This window comes from Chiloscyllium plagiosum, chromosome 2 (genome assembly GCF_004010195.1).
Source record: "Chiloscyllium plagiosum isolate BGI_BamShark_2017 chromosome 2, ASM401019v2, whole genome shotgun sequence".
In the NCBI taxonomy this organism is placed as follows: Eukaryota; Metazoa; Chordata; class Chondrichthyes; order Orectolobiformes; family Hemiscylliidae; genus Chiloscyllium; species Chiloscyllium plagiosum.
In genome coordinates, this window is record NC_057711.1 from 139,220,394 (window position 1) to 139,242,731 (window position 22,338).

The 22,338-nt window shown below is 38.8% G+C and overlaps 1 protein-coding gene across 2 annotated transcripts in view; it reads left to right on the forward strand.

Moving 5' to 3' along the window:
* The window catches only part of LOC122564420 (nuclear cap-binding protein subunit 1), an 80,286-nt gene that overhangs the window by 38,196 nt on the left and 19,752 nt on the right, over positions 1–22,338 (forward strand). For both annotated transcript variants that reach the window (XM_043719261.1, XM_043719270.1), the window contains exons 9-14: positions 5,855–5,952; positions 8,403–8,466; positions 10,865–10,975; positions 13,152–13,216; positions 16,631–16,693; positions 20,896–20,970. In XM_043719261.1, the coding sequence (XP_043575196.1) occupies positions 5,855–5,952; positions 8,403–8,466; positions 10,865–10,975; positions 13,152–13,216; positions 16,631–16,693; positions 20,896–20,970 (476 nt within the window). The remainder of the gene's footprint in view (positions 1–5,854; positions 5,953–8,402; positions 8,467–10,864; positions 10,976–13,151; positions 13,217–16,630; positions 16,694–20,895; positions 20,971–22,338) is intronic.

Sequence of the window (22,338 nt, forward strand, 5' to 3'; positions counted from 1 at the left end):
TTAAGAGGCATTTGGATGGGTATATGAATAGGAAGGGTTTGGAGGGATATGGGTCACGTGCTGGCAGGTGGGACTAGATTGGGTTGGGATATCTGGTCGGCATGGACAGGTTGGACCGAAGGATCTGTTTCCATGCTGTACATCTCTATGACTATGACTAATTGTGACGGTTTCTGGGTACATGAAATCTTGGGTTTGAAATGGGACTTTAATTTGAGTTTCTTCTTGCTGATCATAACATTGAAATTTTTGAATGCATTGGACAACAAATCCAGACTACATTACGTATCCAGCTTTGAACTGCCAATTAGTGCTTAGTCATTGGCAAACAGGAATTTAACTAGGCCAGGGTAACATTGGTCTTTGCCTAGAACTGTCTCAGAATGAGTAGTTTCCAATCCGTACAATATCTGACTTTGATCCTCGTATCATGATCATGGAAGGCATCAAAGAGCACAATGGAGAAAAGTATCCTGATAAGGTTGGAGTTAGCAGGTAGCCCTGCTTAACACCATCAATGATTGCAATTGGCTCTGGAGACTCACCATCATCCAGGACATGTACAATTATGTGTCCTTAGACTGTTGAACAATCATGATGAATTTCTCAAGGAGGCAAATTTCTTCATTACTTCCCATAGCCCATCTTGGCTGTCTGTTCCAAAGGTCTTTGTTCGGTCAGTAAACATGCTGTCAAGTTGCATTTTTGTTCTTCGTATTTCTCCTGGAGCTGACTATCTGCAAGCACCACTTGTGTGTATATTTGACCTTTTCTGAAACCACTCTGATTCTCTGGCAGCAGATCCTCATCAAGATGTCTTAGAAATATTCTACTGAAGATTTAGCCAGCAATGGAAAGGAGTGAGATTCCTTTATGATTGTCACAAGATTACAAAGTTCTTTTCCATTTGTCCAGTTTGGCAGTGATTCACCTGAGATGGTACCTTGTTTCCACATAGATGAAAGAGTTCAGTGAGCTTCAAGACCAGGCATGATCTCCAGCCTTGTGGACATAGTGGAAAAGCATCATATCCAAAGGTTTTGCTGCTAGAGAGGAGTTTGAACAACATGGGGGTATTATCAAGACAGCAGTTCATGGCAACCAGTGGCAGGCTATTGAATGCTCCATTGGTGGATGAAGGACGATTAAAGATGTGGTTGAAGGCTCTGCATATCTTGCAAGAATTTAGTCTTTTTGTGTGAACAGTGTTGAGCTGTCGATACTGAGGCTTGGTGAATTCACCAGTAAATGGGGCCTACGTACAAATTTCAGAGCATCGTAGAATCTCTTCCAGTCTTTGTGGTCCCTGTATAATTAATTGAATAATTTACTTGTGTATTCTTTGATTCAGCCACGTGTCTTGTATACCTGAGTTGCATTGGACCATCTTGCAGTTTCAATTAGCATCATGCTTGGATAGTAATGCTTTGTCATTGAGGGAAATGCTGTAGTGGTGATATTTCTCTCCCATTCGTTTCTGAATTATCTCACTGTTGTGCAGATTCCTTGGTACATCTCCCTGTGCATTCACAGCTGTTCTACCATTTACCGATTACCAGTTGACTTGGAGCAAATTAATGATAGAAACAGAAAAGGACAGCAGGAAAGGGTCATTCTGCCTTTTGAGCCTGTTCTACTATTCAAGAAGACCAAGACTGATTATCCAACTCAGTACAGATCATTCTGCTATAATGCATGTTTCATTAACATGAATTTTCTGTAACACGATTGACGAACAGGAGATGCTGTTTCTACAGTGAGAAGTTTTAAAGCGTATTTTGGTTATAACATGATTCTGGCCCTATTAGTTTAAATGGTGCTGCTATTACACAATTTTTTTTATAACACGGGATTGCATGAGAATGGAACTGTCGCATTATAGCAGAGCTGACTATTCTATTACTACTTCCTCCCCATACCTTTTGATTCCTTTAGCCCTTAGAGCTGTATCTAACTCCTTAAAAACATTAAATGTTTTAGCCTCAACTGTTTTTTGTGGCAAAGAATTTTGTAGGTTTTCATTCTTTAGATGAAGAAATTTCTCCTCACATTGATCTAAAATGGCCTACCCTGTATCCTGAGACTGTGATCTCTGGCTGTGGACTCCTTGGTCATCAGGAACATCCTTCTTGTGTTGACCCTGCCTCATCCTGTTCAACGTTTATAGGATTCTATTTAACCCCCCCACCCAGCTTCTTTTAAACTCCAGTGAATATAATACTGACTGAACCAGTCACCCTTCATACATGAGTGCTGCCATCCCAGGAATCAGTCTGGTAAACTGATAGATGATGAACACGACTTGCATATGAATTGGATTATAGAGAAAGGGAGAATTGTGCATCATGAATTTCTCTGTAATCCTGACAACCAGTGGCTCGTAACTGCTGGCTGAAGGTAAGCATAAATGCAGGATGGACGATTTCAAAGATTGTGGCAATCCCACCCCTGAGAAGTGCTCTTGAAACCCCTAACCTCTTATACCTCTAATCTCAGCCTGGAAGGCTGTACGCCTTCTTTGTGTTTAAAGGTTTTTGTTTAATATACTCAAACACATAACTAAGCATAAATCTAAACAAAACTTGCATTCATGTAGCAATCCTCATAGTAAAGTATCTCAAGTCAGTATCTTAATAATCAGAATTTTCAGCCAAGTAGATTGCGCCAAAAATGATGTTTCAGAAGCCTTCACTATATCCTTGATGCAAAAAACATTTTAAGGAGATTTAAATGAGACAGCAATGAAAAAGAGTTTTTAAGAGCAAGATTTGTAGCTCAGGTTGAGGTTCTGGATTGTTAAAACGGACCCAGAGGGTCCCGTCTTTGCGTGTTCTTTTGGAAGGAGAGACTCACACTGGCAACTATGATTAGACGCAGACAGCAGTTTATTCACAGAATCCTAACTGATACGACGAATCAACAGGCATGCATTCGTTGGAGAAGGCGTTCTGCCTTCCCGTTCAAAGTTGACACAATTATACTTCGCGCTGCCTGGAGTCCCCGGTCAGTTCGCCTTCCCCATTGGTCCATTCATCTGCGCGCGCTGGGGATCCGTCCTCCTATTGGCCGCATCGAAGTGCCTGTCCAGCTCCTGCTGTGCTTGACAATGGCTCAGCCATCCCTGGGAGCGGTTCCGATCCCGTATTCAATAGTCCATTGTGTCAAGGAATTACTATGCGTCTGACAGGCTAGCCATTTTCAATAGTTTTAGTTTAACTAAATTGTCAATTACACTTATCAACTTTAGACTTAAATAGAGCCATTCACACTCACTAGTTACAGGTTCCGATAGAGCAATTCACACTTGTCTAACAGTTACAGATTCCGATCAGTTTCTTTATTAATCCCGAGTTTCGATGGGGCAATTGATACTGGCTGGTATTTACAGGCTCCAAGATTTAATTAACATTATGCATATCCCTTACAAGCTCCAGCAGTCATGCAATCTCCTGCAGCAGCTCGCTTGGCTGTTGTTAACCATTTCAGGGCTGGAAGTGTCACCCTCCCTAGCCCTACATTAAACACCGCAGTGAAATCTCCCCAACAGGATGTAGGTGTGCTCGCTGAGCTGGAAGGTTCGTTTTCAGATGTTTCATCACTGTACAAGGTAACATCTTCAGTGAGTCTCCAGATGAAGCCCTGGTGGCGTGGCCCGCTTTCTATTTATGTGTTTAGGTTTCCTTGGGTTGGTGATGTCATTTCTTGTTCTTTTTCTCAGTTGTTCTTCTCAAAACTCAAAGTCAATGTGTTTGTTGATGGAGTTCCGGCTGGAATGCCTTGCTTCTAGGAATTCTCCTGAGTGTCTCTGTTTGGCTTGGATGTGTTGTCCTAGTCGAAGTGGTGTCCTTCCTCATCTGTATGTAAGGATACGAGTGAGAGTGGGTCATGTTGTTTTGTGGTTAGTTGATGTTCTCGTATCTTGGTGGCTAGTTTTCTGCCTGTTTGTCCAATATAGTGTTTGTTACAGTTCTTGCAAGGTATTTTATAAATTACGTTAATTTTTTTTGTTGTCTGTCTAGGATCTTTCAAGTTCATTAGCTGCTGTTTTATTGTGTTGGTGGGTTTGTGGGCTACCAAAATGCCAAGAGGTCTGAGTAGTCTGATAGTCATATCCGAGATGTCTTTGATGTAGGGGGGGAATGTCTAAGGTTTCTGGACGTGTTTTGTCTCCTTGTTGGAGTTTGTTGCTGAGAAATTGGTGGACTGTATTCATTAGGTGCCCCTTCTTTTTAAATACACTGTAAACATTGATTTTCCTCTGCTCTGCGTAGTTCCTCCGTGCTTCAGTGTGTGGTGGCTCATTGAAATAATGTTTTAATGCAGCTTCATTTGTGGGAATTGGGATGATTCCTTCTGTAGTTCAGTATTTGGTCAGTATGTGTTGTTTTCCTGTAGACGCTGGCTTGAAGTTCCCCATTGGCTGTTTGCTCTACTACGACATCTAGGAATGGCAATTTGTTGTTATTTTTTCTCCTTTTTTGTGAATTTTATGCCATTGGTCTTGAAGGTTTCCTCTAATTTGTTTTGTTTAGTTATGACGAAGGTATCATCCGTGTAGCGGACCCAAAGTTTAGGTTGGATGGTTGGCAGAGCTGTTTGTTTGAATCTCTGCATTACAGCCTCTGCTAAGAACCCTGATATCGGAGATCCCATGGATGTTCCGTTGGTTTATCTGTAGGTTTGTCGTTGAAGGTGAAGTGGGTGGTAAGGCATAGGTCCACTAGCTTAACAATGTTGTCCTTGCTAATGAAGTTGGTAGTGTTTGATGTATGTGTCTTTGGTTCTTCTAATAATGTAGTCATTGTTTCCTTGGCCAGGTTGATGTCGATGGATGTGAATAGGGCTGTTACATCAAAGGAGACCATTATTTCATCCTCTTCTATCTTGGTGTCATTGGTCTTCAGGAATTCATTTTTTTTTAGGAGCTTAAGAATCTGCAGACAGATGTTATAACATGTGTTGGGCAGGTGGAATCAAACCCAGGTCTCCTGGTTCAGAGGTGGTGACATAGCATTTAGCCACATGAGGCCCACCACCCCTGGCTCACAGCTGCAGTTCCATCCTCATATTGTAGATAATTTCTAATAAAGGATGTTCAGGGATGTTATAACCTTTGGAGTGGTAGGATTTGAACCAGGCCTCCTTGGTCCAGAGATATGGATACCACCATTGTATCACTGGAGCCCCTCCTCAGGATTTTGGACTATCTTTTCCAATCAACCTGTTCAATGACATTGTTATACATCTCTGGAACAGGTCGGACTTGAACCCGTGCCTCCTGCTCCATGGGTAGTGACGCTACCACTGCGCCACAAGAGAGCTGATTTCCTGAGGTTTTGGATCATTGGCTGGGATATTTAATGCAGCTGCATATTTGCTTGCTCGTTTCTACTAAAATTTGCTGATTGTGCAAATTGATGATTTGAACATGCAATGTTAGTGAATGTATTTGAATTTATTGCCTGTGTCCAAGGCATAAATTGCAATACTGCTGGTGTTGTGTTCTCTCTCTGGCTTCATACATACAGAACTGCTCTTTTATCTTCCTAATCCTCCTCTTTTCTTTCCCCTTTGTGCTGGTCGTGCTATCTAAGATTTTAATGCTTGATGATCATCTCTGGTATTGGTTTGTTTTCATTATTGGAAGATATTTGTTTTGAGGATGAACAATATTTTCTTTTTGTAAACGTTGTTCAGGTCTTGAGATTGTAGTTCTTTTCAATTTCAGTTGTCTCTTGGCTTTAGTTTCAGGAACAATAATTTATTGATCGGTGGATCTCTTTATTTCTTCTGGTTACATGGGCACTAAACATGGGAATTTTTTTTTAACCTATATTGTTATCTTTTCCCTTAGGGCCCAGTAATGCCTGGTAGCCACTCTGTTGAGAGGTTTGTGATTGAGGAGAATCTGCAATGCATCATCAAATCTCATTGGAGGGAAAGAAAGACATGGTAATTTCAATAATATTTGTTTCAGTATTGCAGTAACATTTTCTTGTGGGGGTTGCTAAAAAAGTTATGTAAGTGTTAATTTATGTACAACAAATGTACTGAAAAAAATTAGAAATGCAGGTAATTTTTTTGACTTCTTCATGGAATATGAAACTGACAGGCCATGCCAGCATTTGTTACTTTCTATAATTGTTGTTTGGAAGACAATGTTGGGCCAGCTTTTAGGACCATCACAGTCTATTTAGGGTAAGTGTAAATGGTGCTGTTAAGATTGCAGGATGTTGACACAGCCAGAATGAAGGCGTTTGAAGTCAGGATGATGTGTGGCTTGGAGAGGAACTAGCAAGTGGTAGTTTCCCCTGCATTTGCTGGCCTTGTCCTTCTAGGTGTACAGATGCTGTTGAAGGGTCGTAGAGTCATACAGAACAGAAGCAGACCCTTCGGTCCAACTTGCCTATGCCAACCTGATATTTTAAATTAATCTAGTCCTATTTGCCAGCATTTGGCCCTTATCCCTCTAAGCTCTTCCTATTCATGTACCCATCCAGGTTCCTTTTAAATGTATTATTGTACCAGCCTCCACCACTTCCTCTGGCAGCTCATTCCATCGTGCACCACCCTCTGCATGAAAACATTGCCCCTTAGGTACTTTTTATATTCACCTCTCACTTTAAACCTATGCCTTCTAGTTTGGACTCCCCTACCCTGAGAAAAAGACATTGGCTATTCACCCAATCCATGCCATTCATGGTTTTATAAACCTGTATAAAGGTCACCCTGAGACTCCAACGCTCCAGTGAAAATAGCCCCAGCCGAATCAACATCTCACTATAGCTCAAACATACTTGTCAATCTTTTCTGCACACTTTCAAGTTTAACAACATCTTTCCTTTAGCAGAGAGATCAGAATTGAACGCAGTATTCCAGAAGTGGCCTAATCAATGTTCATATCTATGGTTGCAGGTATATCATTACAAATAATCTGATTTTAAACAAATAAGTTTAGTTAACACTTGCTCTGATGCCGAGGTCAGCAATGATACTCACTGCTGACCCTGAAGAAAGCTGACCACAAAGATCTCAGTGGCATGAATTCTCCTTTCCTGATAAATGTTGAAATCAGCTGCCTTGGTATGCAGCAGCATTAATGTCAGGAAGCAGATAAATCTTTGATTACAATTAAATATTCACACACAATAAACCAGAAAGTAAAAACTGTCATTCACAGTTTCTCTGAATGCTCACATAGGAAAATTAATTATTGCAGTTGATTTAGGTGAAAGTTAAATCAGAAGTAAAGTTTTTATTAAGTATATTTTTTTCAACAAAATGTATTAATATATAAAGATCTGATATTCCACAAACAAGCATAAGCTTCTAAGGGCTTTGTGTGTGGTGGCAGCGTCCCTGCCTGTGGGCCAGAAGGTTTGGGTTCATCCCACCTGTTGCAGCAGTGTGTTTACAACATGCTGAACACATTTTTTAAAAAATGCACAAGTAAACCTTTCATGGTCAAGGAGGCGCTGAGCAGTTACTGTGAAGTTAATACCCCATTAAAAACCCAGTAATGGCTTTGCACAAAATGTGATTCTTTAAAAGGGTTTCCTTTTTCCCGCGAGAGACAGACTCAGTGGAAGAATGCAAATTCTCATTGATGAATTGATGCAGTGCATCTTGTAGATGCTACCCACTGCTACCACTTTGCTCCAGTGATAAGAGAAAATGAGAGTTTAAGTTGATGAATGGGATGTGGAATGACTTCTATCTTGTAGATAGGTTTTCGGGAGTCAGGAGGTGAGCTAGTATAGGTAGACTACCTAGTTTCAGGTCACTGGTAACCTCCAGAATATTTGATGATTGAGAATTCTGTAGTATTGTTGCCATGGAATATCCAGGGGAGTTGGTTAGATTCTCTCACCTTGTAATTGGTCATTGCCTGACCCTTGAGTGGCATGAATAGCACTTGCCATTTTATCAGCACCTTCCAAGCCTGAATGATGTTCAGATGTTGTGGCTTATGAACAAACTGCTTCAGTGTCTGAGGATTTGCAAATGATACTGACAGTTGCATCTGATCTTATAATTGGAGCAGCTAAATATGGAAAAGAGGTGGAAGGAAAGCAGAAATTCCAAAACAATATGTAGGTTTTCCTACTAAATAGAAGCAGGAACCACCAATCAATTCCTGCTGTCAGTACTGCTTGTTTATCACAAAATTCATTATTCAAATTCAGTGGCTGATCCTTGTTTAGCAATTGTGGACTAAGTGAAGTAAGATTAATTTGAACTGCTAAATTTAGTTTGTGCACAAATGTAAAATCTTTGTTTTCTGAATGACAGGATGCAACTTCATATTCGCAATTCTCAGTGTAATACAGTCTGATGTTTGTGGTTAGTATCTCTATGGTTTTGCCTAAATTATATTTGCTGATTTTTATTCTTTCCAACAGTGCTGCCCAGCTGCTTAGTTATCCTGGAAAGAACAAGATTCCTCTGAATTACCACATAGTTGAGGTGGGTTCCTTCTTACTGTATGTTGGTAGCCCACATTTTATCTTGCTGGAAATTTGAATTTCTATTGTAGTAATTTAGCCTTGTAGTAAATTAGCCAATCTATGGAAACTGTGGTTTACATAAACAAACACTGCCTATTTTATAGTAAGCTTTTACTTTACTGAACGAAAGACTGAGTTCTTGATTTAAGCAAATTTTTGAAAATAAATCTTTCCAGTGTTCTGGTGCTGAAGAAAACCTCCGACGAGCTGAATGTATGTCATGTGTTTGTGGAAAGAATCTCCCTTGGCCTTAAAAGGAGTGTGGCAACTGGAAGTACATCATTAGTAAAGGGATAGAATGCAGAGAGTATTGGTGAACTGATATTCAGTGGTACTCCTAAGTGGTTGGTGTTGAGATTATAATGTCCTTTTGATGAGCTGACCTTAATGATCTGGCCTTCACTATACAAGACAAAAATGGTTTAAATGGCACATGGGAAATGTAGAAGAGGGTAGTAATTGGCTTTGGGGAACCTGGTGAAATATGCATTCATATGACAGGTGACATTTAATTCAGAAATGTGAAGTGATGTATTTTGGTAGGAAGCATGAGAAGACCGAAATCAGGAGCAGATTACGCTGGAATGTATACACAAACCTTTCAAGGTGGTATGGACTAGGCCAGACCACTCAAAACATTCTTAAGTAGGCAGCCCAGATCATAACTTTGCAATTTGTTTTGATAAGTGTACAGTAAAAATTACTGTAGAAGGGCTGTAGAATTCTGTAGAATACTGTAGAATTCCTGAAGAAGGGCTTATGCCCGAAACGTCGATTCTCCTGTTCCTTGGATGCTGCCTGACCTGCTGCGCTTTTCCAGCAACACATTTTCAGCTACAGTAAAAATTACCCGGAGTAAGTAGCGAGGTTGACTACCAGGTTTTAAAACAGACAAAAATGTATTCACAAAATTGCACAATGAAACACAAAGAACAGAATAAAGAACCCCTACAGAACTCAGTCTATCCAAACTAGACTTAATTATGCTGTTCCAAATATACACAACAGTCCCAATAAGCAAACCTCCTTAAAAACAGTTAAAAAAATGTAACAAATGCTTAAAGGTTAAAGTCAGAAGGAAAGAGAGAGAGAGAGAGAGAGTGTGTTTGTTTCCACACAGCTCACTGTTGAACTCCTAACTCGTTCTGGACTGAACTGCTCAGCTAGATAGCTGGCCACTACCCTTTCATTATACAGGTCACTTCTAAAACATGGCCACTTTGGCCTGAAGTCTCATTTGTTTACATATAGACAAAAAGGCCTCTCAATACCTTTTTATTCTCTGTACATAACCAGTCTAATCAGAACCGGGAGATGTTTATGACCCCTCTGAAAAATACCAAGGGCACAGTATCCTTGAGAAAAGGAACAGCTTTTAGAAAAAAAGGGACCAGCTTTGTGACAAAGGTGACAGGTCAAATAGAGAAGGCTATTGAAAAAACATGTATAATTCTTGGATTTATTAATAAGGAATAGAGTACAAAAATGAGGAGGCTAGCTAAATCTTTGTGAAACACTGGTTATGCTTCAGCTGAAGGATTATTAGGGTATTGTGTCCTTAGAAGGCCCAAAAGAAATGTCCTAAAATTATACCAAAGCTGGAAGACTTCATTTATGTGGACAGGCTGGGGGAACATTCCCCTTGGGGACAGAGAAGCTAAAGAGCTGATTTGATGGAGATATTCAAAATATTGAATGCCAAATAAATAAACAATTGTATCCTATGTCAGAAGGATTAGTAACCAGAGTGGACCGGTGCATGACCAAAGAATCACATGACAACAGGAAATGTTTTCTGTTTACACTTAAGTATTATGATCTGAATTTCAGTAGCTAAAAAGGTGTTGGAAAGGCATCAATAGTAGCTTGCAAAAGAGGATTGGATAAGTACTTGAATCACAAATATTATAGGTTAATAGGTAAAAAACTAGGGAGTGGGATTGATAGGATAGTTCTGTCAGAGTTGGCATTGGCATGCTGAACCAAATAGTCTTCTATTGTCATACATCATTTTGATTCTATAATGAGACCATCTTTCAGTAGTTGGGATATATGAAAACATTCCCTTTTTCGTGTTTCCATTTATCATTTCAATGATAAGTACTTAGAAAAAGTTGGTCCTATTTCTATTGTGGCACAGCTTTAAGCATTAAAGTGTCTCATATTATAAAAGAAACCTAGCATTTTGACACCTGTTACTTGACAATTTTGTTGTTCATATTTTTGCTAAAGTGAGGGATGATAATTTAGGGTAATTGTTCTTCTATAAACACATTTATGCAGTTACACAGTTCTGTTCAGTAAAGGTAAAATAAATTAATAGCTCATTTTCAATAATTCTAATTATTGTTTTATAGGTTGTCTTCGGAGAACTTTTCCAGTTGCCGTCACCTCCTCACATTGAAGTCATGTATACAACACTGTTGATTGAACTCTGCAAGCTGCAGCCTGGCTCTTTACCGCAGGTGGTATCCTTTTGGCAACATTAGTTATTTGCAGCAACCATAGGCTCAATGCTAACACTTCAGGAGGAAATGTTGGGATGGCATAGAGTACTTTCAATATCAAGTGCCCTTTCTGTCTTTATGATAATGCTCATCAATTGTATGGATTCCTTTCATAATTGATTTCCCACCAGAAGCGACTAATCAATTCTATTATCTTGCTTCAGGAACCAGATTGATTGCACAAATAAGTGGGTTGATGAGAAACATAAGAGGAATGCAAGTTTATACTTTGAACTTACCTGGATATTGACTTGCAGGAGGTAGTCCATGATGGATATTGCTGTGATATATTAGTTATGATGTCTTTGCCACATGTGTGCACTATTTGAACATATATCCATAAGAGGTAGTTGTGGATTGCTCACATCAAGGGACATTGTTAAAAGCAAAAAACAAAATACAGGAAACACTCAGTGGTACAGGCAGTTTTTGTGGATCTTGAAATAGATTTGAAGTTTCAATTCATTTTTTTAGAACAGTGAGTACTAGTAAATATTAAATTATAAAATAACCGAATTTAAAACATTGGCCCACAAGTCCCAAGGTGTTGTAATTGTTAGGTTGTCATTCATTAGAACCGTACCCAGAATCTCTGCTGTTCTGCATTTCTTGCTGGACTTCCAGGTCTGACTTTACCAGAAATGCAAAGCACAGCGTTCCTCAGAGTTCCAGCAGTGTACAGTGGAGTCAGGGGGAAAGACAGAAGGCTGCCCCTGCCTCTGCCCCCTGCCCCTTTTTATGGTATGTAGTAAGTTTAAAGATCCAGTTTGAACGTTAATGAATGAATGATTAATAAGTGGATGGATAGATTGATGGGGGCTGGGGTGGCAGTGGGTGTGGACATGATGGTGAATGTGATCAGAGGTTCAGGATGAGTAACAGGTGGGAGGTAGAGGAAAAGGTCAGTTCCTGAGTAATCCAGGAGTTTTTTTTTTCCTGCCTAGTATTTTTAGCTAATCATTCAGATAAGTCACATGAAGTCTGTGATATCAGCACAAGCTGCAAAGGAACTACTCATCGGAAGCTAAAACCTCCTGGCAATGTCCATGTAGGTTAGAGTGTTATGACTTCTATGCACATTTCAGGTCTTGCATCCAGCATTAATTTATCCAAAATCTCAAAGATTCGGGCCACTTTCTTATGCTTGCCCTTTCCACTAATCCTCTCCCAGCACCTGTTCCCACACCCCCATTATTGGGACGTATTTCTGTCAACATCAGTCACCCTAGGTAATCTTCCCTTGGAGCCTTGGACTGTTCACATTGAGTTGTTCAACTATCAGGACATCATGGACAAGTTCCAATGTATTGGTATAGAAACTCACTCAGTCTTTGGCATGGGTGCCTAAGGTCAACGCCCAATTTCATTTTCTTTATCCTAGGATTGTTGAAGACTGTTGTGTCCCTGACACTTCCATAACTGAGCAAAACTAATTCAACACACAGCAAAATTAAAATTGAATTTGAGGATCAAGTCCTCAGGAAAAAATGTTTGTTCAATGGCATAGCCTGTCCTCAATGTGTAACATTGATATATGCTGATTAGGAATATTTCATCTCTAATTAAATGCTTTAAATTGTTTATTCTACAAATCTGGATCATAATCAGCAGTTTAGGTTATAAAACATAGAATTGAATTTTAATAATGCTACCCAGGAGTATTGGAGAATAGAGGTTAGATATTTCCATGAAGCTGAATGACATGATGAACTTTCTGTTCTAGAAGGTGCATAAATTTGATTACAGCATGAAATTATTTACTCACTGGGTATTGGTTACGATGAGTATTTGAATCTCTATTGCTTGCCAAGCTGTGAAGAGAAAATATAATAATAGATTTGGTTCTCTCACTCAAGAAGGCTATTTGGCTGTCCATGCTAACTATGTGCAAGTGTAAGTTAATTAGTCTCACTCCCCACTTTTTTCTTTTTAGCTCAGCAAATATTTTCTATACATTATCTAATTATTCAATCCCCTATGAAAGTCACAATTCAGTCTGCCTCCCCCGTACTAAATGCATTACAGATTCTAGCCACCTCAAACAAAAGAAGAGATTTTACTCATGTTAGCAATCTCCTTTGTGACCATAATTTTGTGATGAACCTGTTTCGTGTTTTACTTAACTGGTAAATTTTAGCTTGCACAAGCTACAGAGATGCTATATATGCGGATCGATAGGATGAATACAATTTGCATAGACAGGTAATTTTATCTTCAATTCTATTTTGTTTGTAAAAGCAGTTTTAGAATATTATTCCTGTAATTTGTAGAGTTTTTGTATTAAATGATCCAGTTAATAAGTTATCAGTAATTGACTTTTCTATAAGTGAGAAACTATCACAATAAAAAAGAAATGTATTTGACTCAATTGTCACAATCGTTTTGGAGAGGAGTAATTGCTCTCACTCCTCATTGCAATTTTTTTTATGTTTTAGACAGCTGTTTAAGAATTTGTCTGAAGTCTCAGTGATAAATATCCACTTGTATGATCTGTTAGTAAATTGTACACACCAGTAATGTCCCAGTTTTAATTGTCTGCTGTATGCTAGGTTGGTTGTTCTTGATCAGTGAGTTTCTGGATTCACTGTGATTGGTCTCAAGTATCCCTGGATCAATGAAAAGAACATTCATTTAATTTCTAATGTCTCAGAGAGACAAAATCTGGTAAAGAAATGATAAACTAAATGGAGGAAAATATGGGAGGTTCCTCTCTAAGCTATTCGTGGTCAAAAGCACCCCTGAAGATCACGAGGACACTGAATTCCCTAAAGTACCTCCCATTTTAGGAAGTAATGGCTATCGCAACCAGAAACAGCTGTCATGAAATAGCAACCATTGCATGATCTACCAGCAATGAGGGTTTTTGTGACACAGTGGTAGTGTCCCTATCTCCTAAGCCAAGAGGCCGGGTTCAAATCCCATCTGTGCCTGAGGTGTGCAATAACATGTATAAAGAGGTTGATTTTTAAAAAAAAAACTGATTTGCCAACCTGTTCCAGAGATCTCTTATACTCTCAGAAAGGAAATATCTCTTCAGCTAACCTAAATCTCACGTTACACAACTTATGACCCTCTGGGCCTCCATAATCTACTTAATTGAAACACATTCTACTCCCTTCATCTTACTAAATTTCAGATTATCCCTCCGTTCACATATCTGAGAAATGCATCGCCCGAATGTTCATGAGCATAATTTGATAGTTAAGATGCTTGAATCTGAGAAATGGTATGTTGGAAAATAAGGTACTGCTAAGGTTCTTAAGTTTATTTAAGGTTTATGTTAGTAGAGCTGTGGATAATGGACATCGTTTGTCCTGTCTCTGGTATTATGGTAAAGGGAGCTCTGGGAATTACTCATTGTTCACTATATTTTATTTCAAGCATTATATATATATATAAAACGCAATATATATTATACCTAATTTACAAGGAATTAGTTGAAATTTAGCAACCTATAGCACATACAATGCCAAAATTATAGCATGAGTGACTTAAGCCTTTTCACTGAACTTCTGCTACAACTTGACCCATTATAGAATAGTGCTTGTAGGGCTGTTGTGGTGGTAGTATCCCTACCTCTGACCCAGAAGGCCAGAGTTTAAGACCTACTTCAGAGATGTGTAATAACAGTGAACAGGAATATATCATTCAGCTGTTCAAACCTGTTCTCTCATTCAGTGAGATCGTGGCTGATCTGTGACCACACTCCATATACCCACTTGCTTAATACCTTTGCTTTACAAAACAAAATATCGCTATCTCAGACTTAAAGTTAACAACTGAGCTAGCATCCACTGATGTTTGTGGAAGAGAATTGCAAACACCTACTACTCCTTGTACGTAGAAGTGCTTCCTAACTTTTCTCTTGAATGCTCTGGTCCTAATTTTTATATATGCCTATAGTTTTAAGAGTCCCCGACCAATGGAAATAGTTTAAGTTCATCTACCCTGTCTTTCTCTATTAATATATTGAACAAGTTGATTAAGAATACCTAGAAGGGAGCTGGCAGGCTCAGTGTTAAGTAATATTCATTTGCTCATTTGTTTAGAAATAAAATTAGAAACAACACATTTTTTATCAGGTACCGGCAAATTAAATATATATGAAATAAGTAGATTTTGCAAGGAAGCTAGCAATCTTGTCATGTCCTTCTTTACCCAAGTTAAGCTTGGAAAAACCTCACCATATTCTCAATCTATTTTGTGCTCACTGTTGCTGGGTTTATTTGTGCAAAAGTTGCCAAAAAACATTTGTACAAATTTATATGGAAAGGTATTACTCTGTTAAATCCAACCTTGACAATCTCTCAAATATCCAAATGTAAGCAATTACAATCTCTTATCACATTTTGATTATGAACATTTATGGATGAAATTAAAGCATTGTGAATGTGAAGTAAGTGTTAAGAAATAATTGCAAAATAAGTTATCGCCTCAGATAAAGAAACTAAGATTTGCAAATCTGTGGGGAGATGGGCAATCTATACAAATTTATTAGCTTTTACTTTTCTTTTGTAAAACAGCAATCTGATCACAACTGAGCTATTGTCAGTTGAAATACTGGCCAATTAAAAACCAAAAGAACTGCGGATGCTGTAAATCAGAAACCAAAACAAAAACTGCTAGAAAAGCATAGCAGGTCTGGCAGTATTTGTGAAGAGAAATCAGAGTTAACATTTTGGGTTGGTGACTCTTTCTCAGAACTCAGTTTCACTTCACAGATGCTGCCAGACCTGCTGAGCCTTTCCAGCAATTTCTCCTTTTGTTTCTGAAACAACTGGTGCAAAGTTTCTTAAATTGCCAGGACTGTAGCATCATTCTGGCATTGCGGTCTTGTGTTTATTGTCAATAACAATGTTGCATCAAATGTAGCAAATTCTTTCCTGTTGGAATATCATGAATAGTGACTTACAGCCCATTTCACACTGGCGTCTGGGACATGAATCAGTAACCCTTTCAGTGTATAGGGGCACTGTGTATTAATTAGGATATAGTTTGATTAAATCATCTTATTAGAAAATGGTGTATTGTGCATTATTACAGGACTCTTCTGTAGAGGCAACTCATTATTGAGAAACTTCATCTAATCAGCTTCACATTTGCAACAAGTTGGTAGTTATTTTCTATACTGTGGACTGAGAGAGCAAAAGCTAGCTTATTACCTTGAAAATACAGGCTATTGAATGTGTAACTAATCAATGAATTTCTGTCCTGTAGCCTCTACAGCAGTTTGATGGATCTGGTGCTTTGCCAAGTTATTGAAGCTGCTGCTGTGAAGTCTGTTGTTTGAACATACCTGTAAATATTGGGGATGAATTCTGCAGCAGTAGAATATAATGCATGAACTTGTTTGGTATGTAGTAGTATTACAAAGCGAGCTGAAGGTTGTAGGTTGTCTGCAGTAAGCGAATGTGAATCCATATGTCTCCTTTATGGGTGGGCTAAGCCAGGCAGCTCAGTCTAGCGATAAATAGCAAGATGAAATTCTCCTGACTGATAGTATTTTCTTCTCTTCCATGTTCTGGTTTTCTCCCCCTTCCTTATTGGTCCTTTTTGATCCACCTTACCCCACATTTGGATAAATGTCTGACTTATGGTTCAAATGTTCCTTTTCAGATTTATCAATTGGTTTTCTCATCATTTGAGTAACTTTCAGTTCAGATGGAGCTGGGATGATTGGTAAGTAAAAATGTTCTAAAGTCATGTGTGAGAAATCTTCATTAGATGGCTGTTTTACAATGGAAGTAAATGTCTGGGCATATTTACATGATTGGATCTGGTGTCTTTTTTAGTTTTGTTTACCAGGGTATCGCTGACATTCAAGCCAGAGTGGTTGACATGGCATGATCATGCCAGGTTTGATTAAGTTGTTCAAAAGTCCAAATTTGGATAAATTAGACAGATTACCAAACAATGCTGACCAAGGTAGGAGTGGAGGAAGGTCAGCTGTAAGTTGTAAATCATTGCCTCATAGCTGCTATGAACTCCCTGTTGATTGGCCAGAACGTAGCAGAACCTGGAAAATCTGATTACCTGTTTTCCCATGTGGCTGCAATTTGTACATAGCCCCGTGAAACCTGAGAGAAGAAAATATAATTGTTCAAAGGTTATTGTAGCAAATAAAAGCTCATAGTATAGGGAATAACATGTCATAGGTAAATATTGACTAGATAACAGGAAACAAAGGCTGTTTCCTCTTGTGGGAGAATCTGCAACTGGAGACAACTGTTTAAACATAAGAGATTTCCCTTTTAAGATAGATAAGGATTTTCTTTCTCTCAGAATATCGAGTCTTCAGAATTCTCTTCAAAAAGCAGTTGAAACACCGCCTTTGAACTTTTTTTATGGCAGAGGTAGATTGATTCTTTGTAAGCAACGAGGTGAAGGGTTATTAGGAGACAGCAGCAAAGTGAAGTAATCAGGTCAGTAATGATTTTCATGAATGCTGTAAGAGCCGAAAAATGGAAGGGCCAAAGGGTCTCTCCTGATAATTTGTGCAAAAATAGAGGTACGTTGTCAAGGTGGCTTATACGTGTACCATACAGGGTCGCTGTTAGTTGGTTGACCCCAGGGTTGCTATTTGATAATCCAGATATTTTGGGGTAAACTCATGGCTGCACTTCAAAGCTTCCAACTGTTGGTAAGAAACCACATAATTAGGAATTCTGGTCCATAACAGTGCAATATGAGTTTTAGTGACATAGCTCACTGTCCTAAGTTTCACGAGACTTGGGTATTGATAGATGCTAATTTACTTGGGAACACTGAAACATGCACTTAAAAAGTAGAATGATGTGGTTTTCCTGCATGATAGGCAAATAAAGTAAGATACCATATTTCTGTAATAAAGTCCTTATTTGATGTCCCACTTTAGCACTGTTAATGCAACTCATAGCTGATCTGATTGTGGCCTTAAATCCACTTTCCTTCCAATAACCTAAAACTCTCCTGAAAATCAAAAATCTGACTAACTTAGCTTTGAATTTTTCAGTGAACTAAGCTTCCATTGCTCTCTCTGAAAGAACGTTCTAAAGTCCAACAAACATCAGAGAAAAAGTTCTTCCTCATTTCAGTCTCAAATTGGCGCTCCCTTATTTTTAAACTGTGCCCCTTATTGTTAGATTTCTTCCATGAAGGGAAATCTCAGCATACACCCTATCAAATCCCCTCAGATTCTTTTATGCTTCAGTAATTTCTCATTTCTCTAAACTCTAGTATATGTGCAACCTGCTCAATCTTTATTTGTGAAACAACTCCTCTGTCCCAGGAATTGGCCAAATGAGCCTTCCCTGAACTGCTTCCAATGAGAGTTTTTCCTTGTTTATGGAGATCAAAACTGTACACAGTACTCTAGTAAAAATCTCACCAATGCCCTGTGCAGCTATAACAAGACTTCCTGACTTTCATATTCTATATTCCTTGCAGTAATGGCTAACATTCCATTTAACTTCAAATTAAAGCAAAATACTGTGGATACTGGAAAGCTTAAAAAAAAATCAAAGTGCTGGAGAAACTTCAGCAGGTCTGGTGGCATCTTTAGAATCATAGAATCCCCACAGTGTGGAAGCAGACCATTCAGCCTATCAAGTTACACCAACCCTCTGAAGATCAGCCAACTCACACCCACCCTCCTACCCTATTACTGTAACTATGTATTTCCCATGGAAAATCCACCTAACCTGCACATCCCTGGACACTGGGCAATTTAGCACCGCAATTCCACCTAACCCACACATTCTTTGGACTGTAGGGGTGGCAGGGAACCACAGCATCCGGAGGAAACCCATGCAGGCATGGGGAGAATGTGGAAACTCCACTCAGTCACCTGTGGGATTGGAGAGTTAAAGTTTAAGGTTTGCTATGACTCTTCACAGAAAAATCTCTTCCATGTCTCCATCTTAATTTGGTGACCCCTTATTCTTAAACTGTATCCCTTTATTCTAGATATCTCCTATTAGAGGAAAGTCTCAGCATCTACCTGATCAAGGCCCCCTCAGAATCTTATATGTTATAGTAAGGTAATTACTCAGTCTTCAAAACTAAGTACAGATACCACCTGCTCAGCATTTCTAATGCAAGGTTCTTTTTGAAGGAGTTATACCAGACTTAAAGCGTTAATGTTCTTTCTCTCTCCCTTGAGTTTCTTCAACACTTTATTTTTTTAAATTCTATTTTCCCTCCTAATTACTTGATATACCTGCATGCTAAGTTCTTGTAATTCATGCACGAGGACTCCTAAATACTTCTATGCCAGAGTATTCTGCAATCTTAAATAATAAATTTCTCTCTGACAAAGTGGACAATATTGCATTTTTCCACATTATACGCCATCTGCCAAAGTTTTGCAAATTCACTTACCCAACCTATGTCCTTTTGCAGAATCATCTGTATCTCCTCACGGCTTACTTTCTTACCTATTCTTGTAATGTCCACAAACTTGGCTACAATACACATGCTCCCTTCATTCAAGTCATTAATCTAGATTGAGAACTTTTAAGGTCCATGCATACCATTTCTTAGAGTTTGCTCAAGGATCTTTATCAGTTGCATTGAGATTTGTGTGAATTCTTTTACTCATCCTTTTCATATAAATCTGCATTATAAGTAGTGAGGGCCCACAATGCAAGGAGCAATGAAGGATAGGGGCCACCATTTAACTGCTCAATTGGGGCAGAAGTGGCAAGCACAAGAATGGAGGGAGGTGGGGAAACATGTTTACTTTTATTGACCATAAATTGTAGAACCTCAGGCAGTACATTTAGGCCTAGAATTTACAGTAGCAAGGATAGCAAAACTTTCAGAATTTGTTGTTGTTGATGCTGTGAAATTGACAAGTTCTTTGGGCAGTTGTACATTCTCCAAAGAATGCATTGTTGAGTTTCCCCTTTCCCATGAATGAAATTAATTCAAGGAGGTACTGGAGGTACAATTTGCGATCTTACTTTTAAAATCCATGAGAACAGTGCACTTGTTAGCTATGGTCTAAATTTTTTTTAATACTCTTCAGAATTACTGATAAGCAGTCGCACTAGCCCTGAAGGAGTAATTTCATATTTGTTAGCCATGACGTGGAGGTGCTGGTGTTGGACTGGAGAGAACAAGGTCAGAAGTCAGACGACACCAGGTTACAGTCCAACAGGTTTATTTGGAATCACAAGCTTTTGGAGCGCTGCTCCTTCATCAGGTAAAGTGTTGAAGGGGCTACGGTCCAAAAGCTTGTGATTTTCAAATAAGCATGTTGGACTGTAACCTGGTGTCATCTAACTTTATATTTGTCGACTGTCAATTTTCTTTTTTTAATAAGATTCTGTTTCTTTTAAAAGGTTCACGCTGTGTTAACTTATAGCCTAACCCTATATGAATGACCCAGTAATTTGTTTTGCAATAAATAATATTTAAAATGAAAAGAGGTTCAATGGCTTTTACTTGTGGGTATACCGCTTGTGTGAATATTTTAACGTGATTGACTGCTTATCCTGCTTGATGAGATCCTTGCTGCTGGGGGCAACTGGAAGTCCTCTTGATATGGAGGCAGATTCAAACTGAAGTTGAGAAATAAAATGGCCAAAACACACAAGATCATTGCTATACTGCTGACTCCAAAATCCAGTCCATAAAGTTTTAATGGCTGTTCCCTTTAGTTAAATTGTTGCAATCAACAGTCCTCTTTTAGAATTTATTTATCCCTAAAGCATTATTATTAAAATTAATCCACACCAAATTTCAGTTCCACAGAATTCAAGCGAACAAATCAGTAAAATATATAGATTAGAATTTGTCCTTGGGCACAGTTTAACTGGCTTTTTCCTAAGATATGTATCTAGAGTTATTCTCTGAAGTACGTAATAATCTTCTCCCTCATTGCTCCCATCCCTCCACAGGTCTGATTGTTTGGCTTTGGACCCCGACCAAGCCAAACCAAAATTTTTGCGTGAAGTGTTGGAAAAATGTATGAGGTAAATAAAGTTTTGATTTTTATTTATATCAGTCTTACTGATTCTGCATATTAGAGTTATTGAGTCATAGAGCTGTACATCACCGAAACAGACCCTTCGGTCCAACTCGTCCATGCCGATCAAATATCCTAACGTAATCTAGTCCCATTTGCCAGCACTTGGCCCATATCTTTCTTAAACCTTTCCTATTCATATACCCATCCAGATGCCTTTTAGACGCTGCAATTGTACCAGCCTTCACCACTTCCTCTGGTAGGTCATTCCAAACATGCACCACCCTCTGTGTAAAGAAGTTGCCCCTCCCACCCCAGACTTATGCCCTCTAGTTCTGGACTCCCTCACCCCAGGGAAAAGATTTTGTCTATTTATCCTATCCATGCCCCTCATGATTTTATAAAGCCTCTATAAGATCACGCCTCAGCCTCCGACACTCCAGGGAAGACAGCTCCAGCCTATTTAACCTCTCTCTATAGTTCAAATCCTCCAAGCCTGTTAAATCTTTTCTGAACCCTTTCAAGTTTCACAACATCATTCCAATAGGAAGGAACCAGAATTGCACACAATATTCCAAAAGTGGCCTAAATAATGTCCTGTACAGCCGCAACATGACCTCCCAACTCCTGTACTCAATACTCTGACCAATAGAAGAAAGCATACTATACACCTTTTTCACTATCCTGTCTACCTGCGACTCTACTTTCGAGGAACTATGAACCTGCACTCCAAGGTCTCTTTGTTCATCACAGTTAGCAAAAGCAGCCTTGCTAAATTTGTTATGAGATGAGCTGGATGTTTATTTGACAGACATGAGTAATTAAACATCTAGATACAGAAAACCTTCCAAAAGCTTATGTACAATATTTAACAATATAAATCAACTTCAAGTTTTTATATACAAATTTTATTAGAGAGTTTGGGAGTAAGAGGCTTGGTTAGTGTATAAAACTGAAGTTTTGAACTAAGCTGCAAAGTCACAAATGAGAGCTGGTGCTTTGTCTGACCAGGCCCTGGTTCTAAAATTAGCTTGCTACATGTGGAATTTTGTAACCTATTCAGCTGTGCTATGGTTATATTGATACTGTGACTCTTCTTTGTGAGACTTGCTGTTTCAGGTTTCTCTTGTGGTAGACTCCTCATGGGTCTTGGAAGATTTCAGCTTTAATTATGCCTGCCTGCATTCAATATGTGTCCTTTCTGAATGTTAATTCTTGCATAGTAGAGCTTTTGAAAACTTCTTTTTTAATGTAAGGTTCTGATCCCTGTAGAGCATGATAATAATTTGGAGTATGATGCTGCAATTGTTTAGGTTGTGGTGAGAAATTTTTGTTTGCAGTTTCTATAGAATCTTCCTTCGAGATGAAATGTGTA